We start from the raw sequence: 17,102 nt of genomic DNA, 5'->3' as shown, positions 1-17,102 counted from the left end.
GGCCCCCGGCATGCTCCCTTCTCACCCCACTAAGTCGGCAGTGCTGTTAAGGTTGAGGTACCCATTGCGGGTACAAAGGCTGGAGCCACGTGCCGTTTTTCCTTCCCCATCCCTTAGAGGCTCTGGGAGAAGTGGGATCCTAACCGGTCACCATTCACTGGGACCGGGCTCCCTCCGCAGCCCCTGGGGGAATCTGACGGACAGGAGACTGGGTATCATCAGGGACAGGCCCTGCATCTATAAGGTACTCTGTGTCCCCTTGGGGACGGTGCATGGAGCGCCTGTGTTACAGACGCTGCAGCGACTGCTGTTTTTTTGTGACGACCGGGACTACCGCGCCGACCGCGCCTGTTTGCCGGCCGCGTTATTAAATTTAGTCCCCGGCTTCTGCGGCCTAGTACCATAACTCCCGCCCCCGGGCCTGCCAGTCAGGGGTAAGGGCGGGACGGTCGACTGGACGTCGGCAGTGAGGGCTGGAGCATACTTAGGTGTTCTCCTTCCCCCTCACTGAGCACTGTGGGGCACCAGATTCCCGCACTTTATTAGTCACGCCCACGGCTCCCTCCTCCCCTGAGAACTCTGGCAGCCATATTTACAATCACTTCTGCCGGTGGAGGATTTCAGAACGAGCTCTACAGCTCTGGGAGGCCCAGGCAGGGAATCTGGTGGACACACAACCGCTTTGGGCGGTCGGTAAGCCACACCGGTTACCCGGTGCTGGCCCCCCTTGCGGACTACAGCATGTCGTCCGCAAAGAGCAAGGGTGCCAAGGCACAGGCTTATTTTGCAACCTGTACCTCTTGTGCGGCTATGTTACCTGCAGGTTCCACCTACCCTCACTGTGTGCAATGCTCGGCCCCTGTGACACTCACTCAGCCGGAGCCTCGGGCACTGGTGGGACCCTCGGCTCAGGTAGAACCGCCGGCTTCCACTGTCCAGGTGGCAGGGACAGAGTTTGCAGTTTTGGCTGAGAAACTCTCTGAGTCGCTTTCACAATCCTTGGCTCAGTCTATGGACAGATGGTCTGCTAAGATACTAGAAGCCTTGCAGTCCAGATCGGTCACACAGGCCCCGGGCACTGTGAGTTCATCGCCCCCCAGGCCCCTCTCGGTCGGTGCAGCAGAGTGCTCCTGGGGTGACACCTAGGTCCCACGGGGAGGACTCCGACACGGACCGCAGTCCCAGACCGGCTAAGCGGGCTCGCTGGGAACCTTCCCCGGCTTCATCACGCTGTTCGGGGTCGCAGCATGAGGACTCTCTGGAGGATGAGGCGGAGGTCGCAGCTCAGGGCTCTGATCCTGACGTTGCTCTCAATCTTGATACACCTGAAGGGGACGCCATAGTAAATGACCTTATAGCGTCCATCAACCAGGTGCTAGATCTTTCTCCCCCAACTCCACCAATAGAGGAGTCGGCTTCACAGCAGGAGAAACACCAGTTTAGGTTTCCCAAACGTACACGGAGTGCGTTTTTCGATCACTCTAACTTCAGAGATGCTGTCCAGAAGCACAGAGCATTTCCGGACAAGCGCTTTACTAAGCGCCTTAATGACACACGTTACCCCTTCCCCCCTGACGTAGTTAAGGGTTGGGCTCAGTGTCCCAAGGTGGATCCTCCAGTCTCTAGACTGGCGGCTAGATCCGTAGTATCAGTGGCAGATGGTTCATCGCTCAAGGATGCCACTGACAGGCAAATAGAGCTCCTGATGAAATCCATCTATGAAGCCATAGGCGCGTCGTTTGCTCCGGCCTTTGCAGCCGTGTGGGCACTCCAAGCTATCTCAGCTTGTCTGTCTGAGATTAATGCAGTCACACGTACCTCTGCTCCGCAAGTTGTGTCTTTGACTTCTCAGGCGTCAGCCTTTTCGTCCTACGCCATGAACGCCGTCCTGGACTCAGCGAGCCGTACTGCGGTAGCGTCCGCCAATTCGGTGGCAGTCCGCAGGGCCATGTGGCTACGCGAATGGAAGGCAGACTCTGCTTCCAAGAAGTTCTTAACCGGTTTGCCGTTTTCTGGCGACCGTTTGTTTGGCGAGCAATTGGATGAAATTATTAAACAATCCAAGGGTAAGGACTCGTCCTTACCCCAGTCCAAACCAAACAAACCTCAGCAACGAAAAATTCAATCGAGGTTTCGGTCCTTTCGGCCCTCAGCCAGGTCCCAATCCTCCACGTCCAACAGGTCAGAGAAGGGCCAGAGGAACTCTTCTGCATGGCGATCTAAGTCACGTCCTCCAAAGACCGCCGGAGGAACCGCCTCCAAGGCGGCCTCCTCATGACTTTCGGCCTCCCCAAACCGCATCCTCGGTCGGTGGCAGGCTCTCCCGCTTTTGCGACGCCTGGTGGCCACATGTCCAAGACCGATGGGTGAGAGACATTCTGTCGCACGGTTACAGGATAGAGCTCAGCTCTCGTCCTCCGACTCGTTTCTTCAGAACATCTCCGCCCCCCGAGCGAGCCGATGCACTTTTTCAGGCGGTGAACACTCTGAAGGCAGAAGGAGTTGTGATTCCCGTTCCCATTCAAGAACGTGGTCGCGGTTTTTACTCCAACTTATTCGTGGTGCCAAAAAAGGACGGACCATCCGCCCCGTTCTGGACCTCAAACTGCTCAACAGACACGTGAGAACCAGACGGTTCCGGATGGAATCTCTCCGTTCTGTCATCGCCTCGATGTCCCAAGGAGACTTCCTAGCCTCAATCGACATCAAGGATGCTTATCTCCATGTGCCGATTGCACCAGAGCATCAACGCTTCCTGCGTTTCGCCATCGGGGACGAACACCTTCAGTTTGTGGCACTGCCTTTCGGCCTGGCGACAGCCCCACGAGTCTTCACCAAGATCATGGCATCCGTGGTGGCGGTCCTACACTCTCAGGGCCACTCGGTGATCCCTTACTTAGACGATCTCCTAGTCAAGGCACCCTCCCGGGTGGCATGTCAACACAGCCTGACCATTGCTCTGGAGACTCTCCAGAGGTTCGGGTGGATCATCAATTTCCCAAAGTCAAAATTGACACCGACCCAATCACTGACTTACCTCGGGATGGAGTTTCATACTCTCTCAGCGATAGTGAAGCTTCCGCTGGACAAACAGCGTTCGCTACAGACAGGGGTGCACTCTCTCCTTCGGACCCAGTCACACCCCTTGAGGCGCCTCATGCACTTCCTAGGGAAGATGGTGGCAGCGATGGAGGCAGTTCCCTTTGCGCAGTTTCATCTGCGTCCACTTCAATGGGACATTCTCCGCAAATGGGACAGGAGGTCGACGTCCCTAGACAGGAACGTCTCTCTTTCACTGGCAGCCAAAACCTCTCTTCAGTGGTGGCTTCTTCCCACTTCCTTGTCGAAGGGAAAATCATTCCTGCCCCCATCCTGGGCTGTGGTCACGACGGACGCGAGTCTGTCAGGGTGGGGAGCGGTCTTCCTCCACCACAGGGCTCAGGGAACCTGGACTCCGACAGAGTCCTCCCTTCAGATCAATGTTCTGGAGATAAGGGCAGTGTATCTAGCCCTAAAGGCGTTCCATCGGTGGCTGGAGGGCAGACAGATCCGCATACAGTCGGACAACGCCACGGCGGTCGCGTACATCAACCACCAGGGCGGCACACGCAGTCGTCAGGCCTTCCAAGAAGTTCGGCGGATTCTGCTGTGGGCGGAAGCCACAGCCTCCACCATCTCCGCAGTTCACATCCCGGGCGTAGAAAACTGGGAAGCAGACTTTCTTTGTCGCTCCATTGGGAGACCCAGACAATTGGGTGTATAGCTATTGCCTCTGGAGGCCACACAAAGTATTACACTTAAAAGTGTAAGGCCCCTCCCCTTCTGGCTATACACCCCCAGTGGGATCACTGGCTCACCAGTTTTGTGCTTTGTGCGAAGGAGGCAACACATCCACGCATAGCTCCACTTTTTAGTCAGCAGCAGCTGCTGACTATGTCGGATGGAAGAAAAGAGGACACATATAGTGTCCCCAGCATGCTCCCTTCTCACCCCACTGTATGTCGGAGGTGTTTGTAAGGTTGAGGTACCCATTGCGGGTACGGCGGCAGGAGCCCACATGCTGATTCCTTCCCCATCCCTTTTTACAGGGCTCTGGGTGAAGTGGGATTTACCGGTCTCCAGGCACTGAGACCGTGCTCCATCTACAGCCCCTGGAGAAGATGCTGGATGGAGCGGAGTACATCAGGGACATGGCCCTGCTTCCTCAAGGTACTCTGTGTCCCCGTGCATTTGGCGCTCACACCGCAGCATGCTGGGTGTTGTAGTGCGCCGGGGGACATCAGCGCTGCGGCGCCTGTGCCATAGCCTCATTCAGCTTAGCTGAAGCAGGCACACTTATGGGACTCGGCCGCGCCGGCCGCTGGGACTGCGGCACGGCTGGCACTTGTAGTGCGCCGGGGACTTCAGCGCGGCCTGCGCTTTTACGGCGGCCGCGCTGATAACTACAGTCCCCGGCTTTTGCGGCCTGCTTCCGTTCGTTCCCGCCCCCAGACCTGCCAGTCAGGAGAGGGGCGGGACGCTGCCCACGTCTAGGACTCGGGCGCGCCGGCCGCTGGAACAGCGGCGCGGCTGGCACTTGTAGTGCGCCGGGGACTTCAGCGCGGCCCGCGCTTTTACGGCGGCCGCGCTGATAACTCGAGTCCCCGGCTTTTGCGGCCTGCTTTAGTTCGTTCCCGCCCCCAGACCTGCCAGTCAGGAGAGGGGCGGGACGCTGGCCACTTCTAGGGCGGTCGCGCCGGCCGCTGGGACTGCGGCGCGGCTGGCACTTGTGGTGCGCCGGGGACTTCAGCGCGGCCCGCGCTTTTACGGCGGCCGCGCTGTTAACTCGAGTCCCCGGCTTCTGGGCCTAGTCTCCCTTCGTTACCGCCCACAGCCCTGACAGTCAGGGTAGGGGCGTGACGCTGCATAGAGCAGAGCTGAGAGCTGGAGTATGTTTTGCATACTCCACCCCTCTCACTGTGTGCACTGTGAATCCGGATTCCCGCACTTTCTCAGGCACGCCCACGGCTTCCTTCTCTACAAGGACACCGGCAGCCATTAGTGTCAGTTTCTGTACGATACAGAGACAAGTGTGGAGACCCTGGCATTCTGATAGTCACACAATCGCTGTAACAGGCGTTAAGCAGCACCTGTGGTGCTAACCCCACTAGTGCAGAAGTGCACTTATAGATATGCTTGTACTATATACATTGCACTGTTTGGTCGCACGTTGTATATACCCTCCTGGATTATGCGGAGGAGTTATCAGCATATTCTCTGTGTAAAACAAAGGTGCAGAACCACATGTTTTTCTATACAGCTGGTACAGCATGTACGGCTATACGGCCGGCAGGTACATAGACTCCCATTGTATGCACTAATGGCCAGGGGATGAGGACGGTGTCTGCAGTATTTACTGACAGTTTTTCTGAGACTATGGCTATGATACTAGAAGCCTAGCAGTCCGGACATGTCTCTCACAATATGGGCACTGTTGAATCATTGATCCATGGCCCCCCTCAGTGTGAATAACTAACAGCTCCGGGAATGTCACACGCATCCCAGAGTCACGGCTCTGCACGGACGTCAGTCCCAGACAGCCTAAGTGGGCTCGCTATGAGCGGCCTCGGTTTCATCAGGGTCCTAACGGAAGGACTCGCTGTGTAATGAGGCGGAAGTAGCGGCTCAGGATTCTGATCCTGAGACCGCTCTCAATCTGGATACACCTGATTGTGACGCCATAGTAAATAATCTTATAGCGTCCATCTATAGAATGTGGGTTATTTCTCACAACTCCTCCAGTGGAGGAGTCAGCTTCACGTATTTTTCTGGACCACTCTGCCTTCAGAGAGGCAGTCCAGGAACACCACGCTTATCCAGATATGCGCTTCTCCAAACGGCTTAGGATACACGCTATCCCTGTCCCCTGACTTGGTCAAGGACTGGACCCAATGTCCCGAGCGGCATCCTCCAATCTCCAGGCTTGTAGCTAGATCCATAGTTGCAGTGGGAGATGGAACTGCAAACTCAAAGATGCCACTGACAGACAGATGGATCTCTGGTCGAAAGCCATCTATGAGGCTGTCGGCGCACCGTTGGCTCCGGCATTCTCTCCCTTGGGGCACTCCAAGCTATTTCAGCTTGTCTTACACAGATTGACACGGTTACACGTACATCTGTGCCGCAGGTGGCATCCTTAACCTCTCAAATGTCTGCATTTGTTTCTTACGCGATTCAGGTTGTCCTGGACTCTGCGAACCGTGCGGCGGTAGTCTCCGCTACTCCGTGTTTTTAAGCAGAGCCTGGTCTGCTCGTTAAGTGAATGGAAGGCAGATTCTGCTTCCAAAAAAGGTTGCCTAACCAGTTGCCTTTTTCTGCTGACCGACTGTTTGGTGAGCGTTGGATGTAACCATCAAACAGTCCAGGGGTAAGGATTCATCCTTTCCTCAGCCCGGACACAACAAACCCCAACAGAGCAAGAGGCAGTCGGGGTTTTCGGCCTTTTCGAGGCTCGGGCAGGTCCCATTTTTCCTCGTCCAAGGTGGACTCAAAAGGATCAGAGGAGCTAAGATTCTTAGCGGGCTCAGTCTCGCCCAAAAAAGCGACAGTCGGAAAACCCGCTTCCAAGGCGGCTTCCTCATGACTTGCGGCCTCGGTCGGTAGCAGGCTCTCCCGCCTTGGCGATATTTAGCTGCCATAGGTCAATGACCATTGAGTGTGAGACATTCTGTCTCACGGGTACAGGATAGAGCTCACTTCTCGTCCTCCAACTCGATTCTTCAGAATTTCTCCACCTCCCGGCCGGGCCGCTGCTCTTCTGCAAACAGGGTGCACTCTATAGGCAGAAAGAGTGATGACCCCCGTTCCTCTTCAGGAACAAGATCACGGTTTTTACCCCAAATTCTTTGCGGTACCTATAACAACGGGCCGTTCCGTCCCGTTCTGGATCTAAAAATGCTCAGCAAGCTCGTGGACACCAGGCGGTTCCGGATGGAATCCCTCCGCCATGTCATCGCCTCAAGGTCCCAAGGATATTTCCTAGCATCATTAGGCATCAAGGATGCTTATCCACACGTGCCGATTGATCCAGAGCACTAGCGTTTCTACGCTTCGTTATAGGAGACGAACACCCTCTGTTCGTAGCTCTACCTTCCGGCTAGCGACAGTCCAACTGGTCTTCGCCAAGGTCAGGGCAGCAGTAGTCACAGTCCTGCACTCTCAGGGTCACTCTGTGGTCCCGTATTTAGACGATCTACTTGTCAAGGCACTCTCTTAGGAAACATGCCAACACTGCCCGAACGTTGCGCTGGAGACTCTCTAGAGTTTTGGGTGGATCATCAACTTTTTAAAGTCAGATCCGACCCCGACCCTATCGATAACATATCTAGGCATAGAGTTTCTTACTCTCTCAGCGATAGTGAAGCGGCCGCTAGACAAACAGCATTCACTACGGGCTGCAAGCTCTTCTTTAAGAACCAGTCGCACACATTGACACGCCTCATGCACTTCCTACGTAAGATGGTAGCAATGGAGGCAGTTCCTTTCGCGCAGTTTTACTGCGTCCACTACAATGGGACATTCTCCGCCAATGGGACGAGGAGTCGACGTCCCTCAACAGAGTCGTCGTTCTTCTCAGGCGGCCAAGGAATCTCTACGGTGGTGGCTTCTTCTCACCTCTTGGTCAAAAAGAAGGTCCTTCCTATCCCCGTCCTGGGCGATAGTTACGACAGACGCGAGTCTATCAGGGTGGGGAGCAGTTTTTCTCCACTACAGCGCTCAGGGTACGTGGACTCAGCAAGAGTCCACTCTTCAGATCAATGTTCTTGAACACAGAGCAGTGTATCTTGCCCTACAATCCTTCCAACAGCGGCTGGAAAGCAAGCATATCCGACTTCAGTCGGACAGCTCCACAGCGGTGGCATACATCAACCACCAAGGAAGAACGCGCAACCGGCAAGCCTTCCAGGAAGTCCGGCAGGTTCTGATGTGGGTGGAAGACACGGCATCCACCATATCCACAGTTCACATCCCAAGTGTGGAAACTAGGAAGCTGACTTCCTAAGTCGCTGAGGTGTGGCCGAAAGAGTATGGTCTCCTCACCCGGACGGGTTTCAGGAGATCTGGCGCCGCTGACAGAGGCCGGACGTCGATCTAATGGCGTCACGGCACAACAACAATGTGCCAGCTTCATGGCACGGTTTCACAATCATCGAGCTCTGGCGGCAAACGCCTTAGTTCAGCATTGGTCGCAGTTCCAGCTACCTTAGGTGCCACCTCTGGCATTGTTGCCCAGAGTACTGCGCTAGATCAAGACCGACTGCGGCCGCGCCATCCTCGTCGCTACAAATTGGCCGAGGATGTTGTGGTACTCGGTTCTGTGGTGCCTCACGGTAGGCTAACCGGGGGCACTACCAGACCAATCAGACTGGCTGTCTCAAGGGCCATTCTTCCATTTGGATTCTACGGCCCTCAACCGGATGGTGTGGCATTGAGTCCTGGAACCTAGTGTCGTCAGGATTACCTCAGGACGTGGTTGCCACCATGAGACAGGCTAGCATACCAACGTCCGCCAAGATTGACCACAGGACGTGGAAGATGTTCTTATCTCGGTGCTCGGCGCAGGGTGTTTCTCCCTGGCCGGTTGCATCGTCTATGTTTCCTTCCTTCCTGCAATCTAGGTAGGAAAATGGGTTGTCGCTCAGTTCCCTTTAGGGACAAGTCTCAGCGCTATCTGTATTTTTTCAGAAACGACGACTTCCTCAGGTACGCACGTTCCTACGGGGAGTTTGTCTTCTCAGCACTCCGTACAAGCGGCCGTTAGAGCCCTGAGATCTGAACAAGGTTCTAATTGCTCTCCAGATGCCGCCTTTCGAGCCTTTGAAGGATGTCTCCCTTCCCGTTTTTCACGGGAAGTGGCCTTCTAGTAACGGTCTCGTCTCTTAGGAGAGTTTCCGAGCTAGCAACGCTCTCATACAAACTCCCTTCCTGGTCCTTCACCAGGACAGAGTAGTTCTGCGTCCGGTTCCGGAATTTCTCCCTAAGGTGGTATCCCATTTTCATATCAATCAGGATATCACCTCACCTTCTTTGTGTCCTCGTCCAGTCCATCAATTTCAGAAAGATTTGCATCTGTTGGTTCTGGTGAGAGCACTCAGGTTCTACTTCCCGCATGGCGCTCCTGCGCCACCCGGATGCACTCTTTGTCGCTGGTCGGCGTAAACAGTCGCAAGCTTCCAGATCCACCCTTGCTCGGGGGCTCGAGGAACCAATTCTTGAAACCTACAGTTCTACTGGGCTGCTGGTTCTCTCAAGGCCGAAGGCCCATTCTACCAGAGCCGTGGGTGCATCCTGGGCATTACGGCACCAGGCTACGGCTCAGCAGGTGTGTCAGGCACCCACCTGGTCGAGTCTACTTACTTTTACCAAGCATTATCAGATGCATACCTACGCTTCGGCAGACGCCAGCCTAGGTAGATAAGTCATTCAGGCGGCGGTTGGCCACCTGTAGGAGAGGGCCGTTTGACGGCCCTATCATGAGGTATTCTTTTACCCACCCAGGGATTGCTTTTGGACATCCCAATTGTCTGGGTCTCCCAATGGAGCGACAAAGAAGAAGGGAATTTTGTTTACTTACCGTAAATTCCTTTTCTTCTAGCTCCAATTGGGAGACCCAGCACCCGCCCTGTTTTCTCGGGGTTTTTCTGTTTTTTCGGGTACACATGTTGTTCATGTGGTATGGTTCAGTTCTCCGATGTTTCCTCGGCTTGAATTGGTCTTTAAACCAGTTATTGGCTTTCCTCCTTCTTGCTTTGGCACTAAAACTGGTGAGCCAGTGATCCCACTGGGGGTGTATAGCCAGAAGGGGAGGGGCCTTACACTTTTAAGTGTAATACTTTGTGTGGCCTCCAGAGGCAATAGCTATACACCCAATTGTCTGGGTCTCCCAATTGGAGCTAGAAGAAAAGGAATTTACGGTAAGTAAACAAAATTCCCTTCTTCTCAGTCGCCAGGGCATGGACGCAGGGGAATGGTCTCTTCACCCGGACGTGTTTCAAGAGATCTGTTGCCGCTGGGGAACGCCGGACGTCGACCTCATGGCGTCTCGGCACAACAACAAAGTCCCGGCATTCATGGCACGGTCTCAAGATCACAGAGCTCTGGCGGCGGACGCATTAGTTCAGGATTGGTCGCAGTTTCGACTGCCTTATGTATTTCCTCCTCTGGCACTGCTGCCCAGAGTGTTGCGCAAGATCAGGTCCGACTGCCGCCACGCCATCCTCGTCGCTCCAGACTGGCCGAGGAGGTCGTGGTACCCGGATCTGTGGCACCTCACGGTGGGTCAACCGTGGGCACTCCCAGACCGACCAGACTTGCTGTCTCAAGGGCCATTTTTCCATCTGAATTCTGCGGCCCTCAACCTGACTGTGTGGCCATTGAGTCCTGGCTCCTAGCGTCCTCAGGGTTATCTCAAGATGTCATTGCCACTATGAGACAAGCCAGGAAACCAACGTCCGCCAAGATCTATCACAGGGCTTGGAGGATCTTCTTATCCTGGTGCTCTGATCGGGGTTTTACCCCCTGGCCGTTTGCCTTACCCACTTTTCTTTCTTTCCTTCAATCCGGAATGGATAAGGGTTTGTCTCTCGGCTCTCTCAAGGGACAAGTATCGGCGCTTTCCGTGTTTTTTCAAAAGCGTCTAGCCAGGCTTCCGCAGGTCCGCACGTTCCTGCAGGGAGTTTGCCACATAGTCCCACCTTACAAGCGTCCGCTGGAACCCTGGGATCTTAACAGGGTGCTAACGGCTCTTCAGAAACCACCTTTCGAGCCGATGCGGGATGTCTCTCTATCACGCCTTTCGCAGAAGGTGGCCTTCCTAGTGGCAGTCACATCACTTCGGAGAGTGTCTGAGCTAGCAGCGCTGTCATGCAAAGCCCCCTTCCTGGTGTTTCACCAGGATAAGGTGGTTCTGCGTCCGGTCCCGGAATTTCTCCCTAAGGTGGTATCCCCTTTTCATCTCAATCAGGATATCTCCTTACCTTCCTTTTGCCCTCATCCAGTTCACCAATGTGAAAAGGATTTGCACTTGTTAGATCTTGTGAGAGCACTCCGGTTCTACATTTCTCGCACGGCGCCCCTGCGCCGTTCGGATGCGCTCTTTGTCCTTGTCGCTGGCCAGCGTAAGGGGTCACAGGCTTCCAAGTCAACCTTGGATCGGTGGATCAAGGAACCGATTCTTGAAGCCTACCGTTCTTCTGGGCTTCCGATTCCTTCAGGGCTGAAGGCCCATTCTACCAGAGCCGTGGGTGCATCCTGGGCATTGCGGCACCAGGCTACGGCTCAGCAGGTGTGTCAGGCGGCTACCTGGTCGAGTCTGCACACTTTCACGAAACACTATCAAGTGCATACCTATGCTTCGGCAGATGCCAGTCTAGGTAGGCGAGTCCTTCAGGCGGCGGTTGCCCACCTGTAAGAGGGGGTCGTTTTCGGCTCTTTTTTATCGAGGTATTCTTTTACCCACCCAGGGACTACTTTTGGACGTCCCAATTGTCTGGGTCTCCCAATGGAGCGACAAAGAAGAAGGGAATTTTGTTTACTTACCGTAAATTCCTTTTCTTCTAGCTCCTATTGGGAGACCCAGCACCCGCCCCTGTTCCCTTCGGGCTGTTGTTCTTTTGTGTACACATGTTGTTCATGTTGAATTGTTCTTTTGGTTCATGGTTTCAGTTCTCCGAACATCCTTCGGATTGAATTTACCTTAGACCAATTTATAAGTTTCCTCCTTCCTGCTTTTGCACCAAAACTGAGGAGCCCGTGATGCACGGGAGGGTGTATAGGCAGAGGGGAGGGGTTACACTTTTTAAAGTGTAATACTTTGTGTGGCCTCCGGAGGCAGAAGCTATACACCCCAATTGTCTGGGTCTCCCAATAGGAGCTAGAAGAAAAGGAATTTACGGTAAGTAAACAAAATTCCCTTCTTTTTCATGACCACTTATACCTCTTTTAATACATCCCATTATTTTATTAGCCCTGGCAGCAGTTGCCTGACACTGTCCACTAAAGTGAAGTTTACCATCCACCCATACACCCAAGTCTTTTTCTGTGCCTGTTTTACCCAGTGTTCTACAATTAAGTACATAATCATACATTTTATTTCCTCTACCCAAGTGCATGACCTTACATTTATCTACATTAAACTTCAATTGCCACTTCTCAGCCCAATTCTCCAATTTACATAAATCTCCCTGAAATATAAAATTATCCTCCTCTGTATTGATTACCCTGCAGAGTTTAGTATCATCTGCAAATATTGAAATTCTACTCCGCATGCCCCCAACAAGGTCATTAATAAATATGTTGAAAAGAAGCGGGCCCAATACTGACCCCTGTGGTACCCCACTATGAACTGAGACCCAGTCCGAGTACGTACCATTAATAACCACCCTTTGTTTCCTATCATTGAGCCAGTTTTTAACCCAGTTACACATATTTTCCCCTATCCCCATTATTCTCATTTTATGTACCAACCTTTTGTGTGGCACTATATCAAAAGCTTTTGAAAAGTCCATATACACAACATCCACTGCATTTCCCTGGTCCAGGCTTGAACTTACCTCTTCATAGAAGCTGATCAAATTAGTTTGACAGGATCGATCCCTCATAAACCCATGTTGATACTCTGTCATAAGGTTATTTTTCTTGAGATACTCCAGTATAGCATCTCTCAAGAACCCCTCAAGGATTTTACCAACCGTAGAGGTTAAACTTACCGGCCTATAATTTCCCGGCTCAGTTTTTGTCCCCTTTTTGAATATTGGCAGCACATTTGCTATGCGCCAGTCCTGCGGTACCGACCCTGTTATTAAGGAATCTGTGAAGATTAAAAATAATGGTCTATCACAGAACTCAATTCCTGTAGTACTCTGGGGTGTATGCCATCCGGGCCCGGAGATTTGTCAACCTTAGTGATTTCGAGGTCTGACTGTATGACATCTCAGCAGCGACTTGCCAACGATCCTTATCAGGTCGCATCGTTTTCGGGATCGCTGGTAAGTCGCTAAATGTGCCGGGGGCTTTAGGCAGGCTGTGTCTTTGTATTTGAGGATTATCCTATTATGGATTAAGTGCTCATTCAGATGAGCATATTATTGGCTCATTTGCTTTTGGAATGTAAAACTGATAGCACACTGAACATTGTAAGTCAAAGTGGTAATTCACATGAACATTTCTCGATCGCTTGATTGGAGGACACAGGCAACCGAGTGTCTGTGCAGTCCATCACCCGAGCTAATTTGGGCATGTTCTTCTGTTCCCTCCCTTGGGAGTTTTTCTTTTAGACATATCCTGGTTACTTGTGTCCACCAATGAAGAAATAGAGAGAGGATTTTGTGTACTCACCGTAAATTCTTTTTCTCAGAGCCTTTATTGGAGGACACAGCACTCGCCTTTGTGCTTTTTTTGGGCCTGTTTAAGGTTGTGTTTATTGTTGCTTCTCCTCCTGCTTTCTTACCAACGAATTAGCTATGTGCCAGTTGGTGGATGTATCCTACGAAGTAGGAGCTAACTTTTTTTGCCTAGTGTCAGCCTCTTAACGACAGCAGCATACACCTTATGGTACCTATGTCCCCCAATAACTGTACTGATAGAGATTTTATGGTGAGTACCCCAAATCCTCTTTTTTTTCCACACACAGACTGATTGTCTGCTTGCAAAAATTTGCAGCATTCACTACTTTGATCCATATTCTGGATGAGACTCAAAAAAGAGCTCATGTGTTACCTTCCATACATTGGAATTCATCCACAAAAAATAATAATCTACTAAAGAAATTGTATGTGACCTTTATTAGTTATTAAAATCCTCTAAAAACTGTTCTCATGTGGATGTGCATAACAGGTATGCAAAATTGTTTGTTTTTCATTAAGAATATGATCGTCTGAATCTAGGCTTTACAGACAGTCCCCTGAGAAGACCTGTTTGCTGATGACACCTCTTAATGTTAACACATGAATAATTGAAGCAAAAAAAAACCCAAAACAATAAAAACTTGTATTGTATTCTTTTATTTTTTTAAATATTTTTTAATGAATAGTCTTTCAATTGCAGATTTAAAAACACTGAAGCAATTGCTGGAGAAGTGACGCGGTTGGTGAGACTGGACCCTGGTGCCGTCAGTGACATTCCAGAGGCAATCAAGGTGAGTGTGGTAAAGGGCAGACTTGTGCCATCTACGGGCCATTTTCTTTGTAGATCACCGATTTTAGTCATTTTGTCTTACAGTATCTGGTAACATGGCATACCATAGATGCAGATGCTCCTGAGCTCAGCCATATTCTATGCTGGGCACCCACTGACCCACCAACTGGACTATCTTATTTCTCCAGCATGTACCCTCCACATCCACTAACTGCCCAATATGGGGTCAAAGTACTGCGATCATTCCCTCCGGTAATGACTCAACCATCTCGTGTTATATTCTTTTTTTGTTTTACTGACTACAATTTTCAAATCTGATTCATACGTTTTCTGCCTTTTTCTTTATGCTATGTCCCCACTTTTCTTCACATACAAGTGTTTTTTTTCTTTATTCCTTTTTAGCCTTCGACCTCCTAATTTACTCTTTTGTCTGTTGTGTTTCTTTTTTTCTTTTAATTTTCAGGATGCCATTCTCTTTTACATTCCACAAATCGTTCAAGCCCTGAGATATGACAAGGTGAGTTCTTCCTATTGATGTTTCCATATATTACCTAAAAGTTTGTACTGAATAGATAGAAGCCAACTAAAGGTCAATCCATAATTTGTACGAATATATATAATTTGCATAAGTAAAATGTATCTTGTGCAACCATCTCAAGACAATCATGACTATTAGTATGTGCTGCTTTTGTGGATAATTATTTGCCGCTTTTGGCTCTACATACGCCAGGTTAGCGGTCACTGTTTTATTTTTTTGCATCATATGGATAGCTGAAAAGATTCTGTATCTTATTATTTTTTTTTTATCAATTCCACAAAAATATACTATAATTTGTGCAGATGGGTTATGTTCGGGAATACATTCTGTGGGCAGCAGCCAAGTCCCAACTTTTGGCTCATCAGTTTATCTGGAACATGAAAACAAACATTTATCTAGATGAAGAAGGACACCAGAAGGACCGTAAGTAGTGACAATCTTAAGAGATTTCTTTAGCATAACCGTCATTTTAATTTTTACTTCATAAATCAATAGTACACCTAAAATTAAGCAACTGTGTAATACATCTTATCAGACAAATTTGCTTCTTTCTCTGCCAGAATTTATCAAGTATCAAAATTCTCAATTTTGAGATAAAATCTGAATTTATTGAAGACTTTACCATTACTGTGATAGGATATGGCAGTTGGTGTGGATGAGATTCCATGTAGATAGAAGAGAGAAGAGCAGAGCTCTCTGCCTCTAGCACCTCCCCCTGCCTCTAGCGCCTCCCTCCTCCCATTGTCATAGACTCTCATCAGTTCCAACTGCCATCTCCTATCTCAGTAATGGGAAAGGCTTCACTGAATACAGATTTTACCTCAGAATTGACAATTTTGATAATGACTGATCAATTCTGGCAGAAAAGAAGGCAGAGAACAGTCGCCCTATCACTGTATGGGGCGCTTACAGTTACTGTATACTAGCTTCTATTCAGATCTTGGACCACCATTGGTTTGATATGGATGTTCTGTTATCATCTACAGCTGACATTGGCGATCTACTGGAGCAGCTCATGGAGGAGATCACAGGATCACTGTCAGGGCCTGCCAAAGACTTCTACCAGCGAGAATTTGACTTTTTCAATAAAATAACCAACGTTTCTGCCATTATAAAGTAAGCCTTTTGTATCTTCTCTGTTCTTACAACTTCTGGATAACTGCCATTATGTTGTAGTTTCTACATGCGGAACACTTAGCTTTCAGCTATTCGTGTTGTCAAGACAAATATAAAATCTCAGCACCATTGGCACTCTGTAAACTGAGGACAGAACGTTTTATTTGGTTACGCTCAAATTTGCATATGAATCGATCGAGTGCTGTCTGAAGTTTCATCAGTTAGCACTTACTCCAATGTTATACTATGGAGCAGTGTCTATCAGCTTTTTTTTTTCTATGCTGATTCCGCACAAGAAAAATTTCTCTGCATGCTACAGTGAGCAGCGTATCTCTGATCATGTGCACTCATTCAAGTGTATGGGTGCATGTGAAACATCATACTGCACGTGGATGTCATCTGAGTGCAGTCTGATATACGCCAAGACAGGCAATGGAGAATATGGAGAAATTAAGTTCTCCATTTTCTTTGTACCTGTGATATGATTCTCACATGCAAGAGAACTGGATCACTGTGAATGATACTGTCACACTCGCAGCAGAACCCGAGCCAATTGTCATTAGCATATAGCATCCGAGTCTCTAGCTTCAGATGCTATACACCAGTGTGACCCTGGCTATGGAGGTATGAAATGACTGTGTTGCAGTAACATACTAGCTATTGGGGTAAGTCTTTGCAGAACATTTCTGTAGCAAGTGTTTTCTGCTGAAACCCCATGTCAGCTCCTTTGTCTGTCCATTCTGCGGGCTTTCCATTTTTTTTTTCATATTTTGCTTCAGTACAGATTCACATCACAGGTAAGGAGAATTGAAACCTTACTTAATTCTGCTTTACTAAACATTACAGCACCCATGAAACTGAAATTAGTGTTCTTCCGCCCCATTATGTGAACATTGCTATCCGTCAGGGGGTTTCATTCAAAGTGGAAAACCATCTGGAGCTGATTTTTCATCACTGATCCCACTGCACCCCTTCCCTGACATCATAGAAATCTGCTATTCATGTGTAATGGTGATTGCTGGAATTAGAAGTATTCAAGGAAATGTGATAAGGGGTAATACAGATGTCTCCAATCAGTTTTATTAGGCAAATGAAGAAAGTCCATGCACAAAACTGTTTACAGCACCCCTCCAGTGTTGTTTTTTTTTTTACTTCAGCACTAGAGTAATGCTTTGGGCTGCTTCTCACTTACGAGTTTCTCGCAGTAGAGCAATGCGAGAAAAACTTGCATTGGAATCGGACACATGTTAGGGAATGATTCAGCTCGCATTTGCGA

General features: G+C 50.0%; 1 protein-coding gene across 2 annotated transcripts in view; it reads left to right on the top strand.

Moving 5' to 3' along the window:
• Positions 1–17,102, top strand: part of PI4KA (phosphatidylinositol 4-kinase alpha) — a 268,461-nt gene that overhangs the window by 220,273 nt on the left and 31,086 nt on the right. For both annotated transcript variants that reach the window (XM_075321257.1, XM_075321249.1), the window contains 5 exons: positions 14,083–14,173; positions 14,257–14,424; positions 14,636–14,689; positions 15,013–15,133; positions 15,697–15,826. In XM_075321257.1, the coding sequence (XP_075177372.1) occupies positions 14,083–14,173; positions 14,257–14,424; positions 14,636–14,689; positions 15,013–15,133; positions 15,697–15,826 (564 nt within the window). The remainder of the gene's footprint in view (positions 1–14,082; positions 14,174–14,256; positions 14,425–14,635; positions 14,690–15,012; positions 15,134–15,696; positions 15,827–17,102) is intronic.

Source organism: Anomaloglossus baeobatrachus, chromosome 1, assembly GCF_048569485.1.
Source record: "Anomaloglossus baeobatrachus isolate aAnoBae1 chromosome 1, aAnoBae1.hap1, whole genome shotgun sequence".
NCBI lineage: Eukaryota > Metazoa > Chordata > Amphibia > Anura > Aromobatidae > Anomaloglossus > Anomaloglossus baeobatrachus.
Note: the sequence above shows the minus strand (reverse complement) of the source record. Positions and strands in the feature narration are given on the sequence as shown.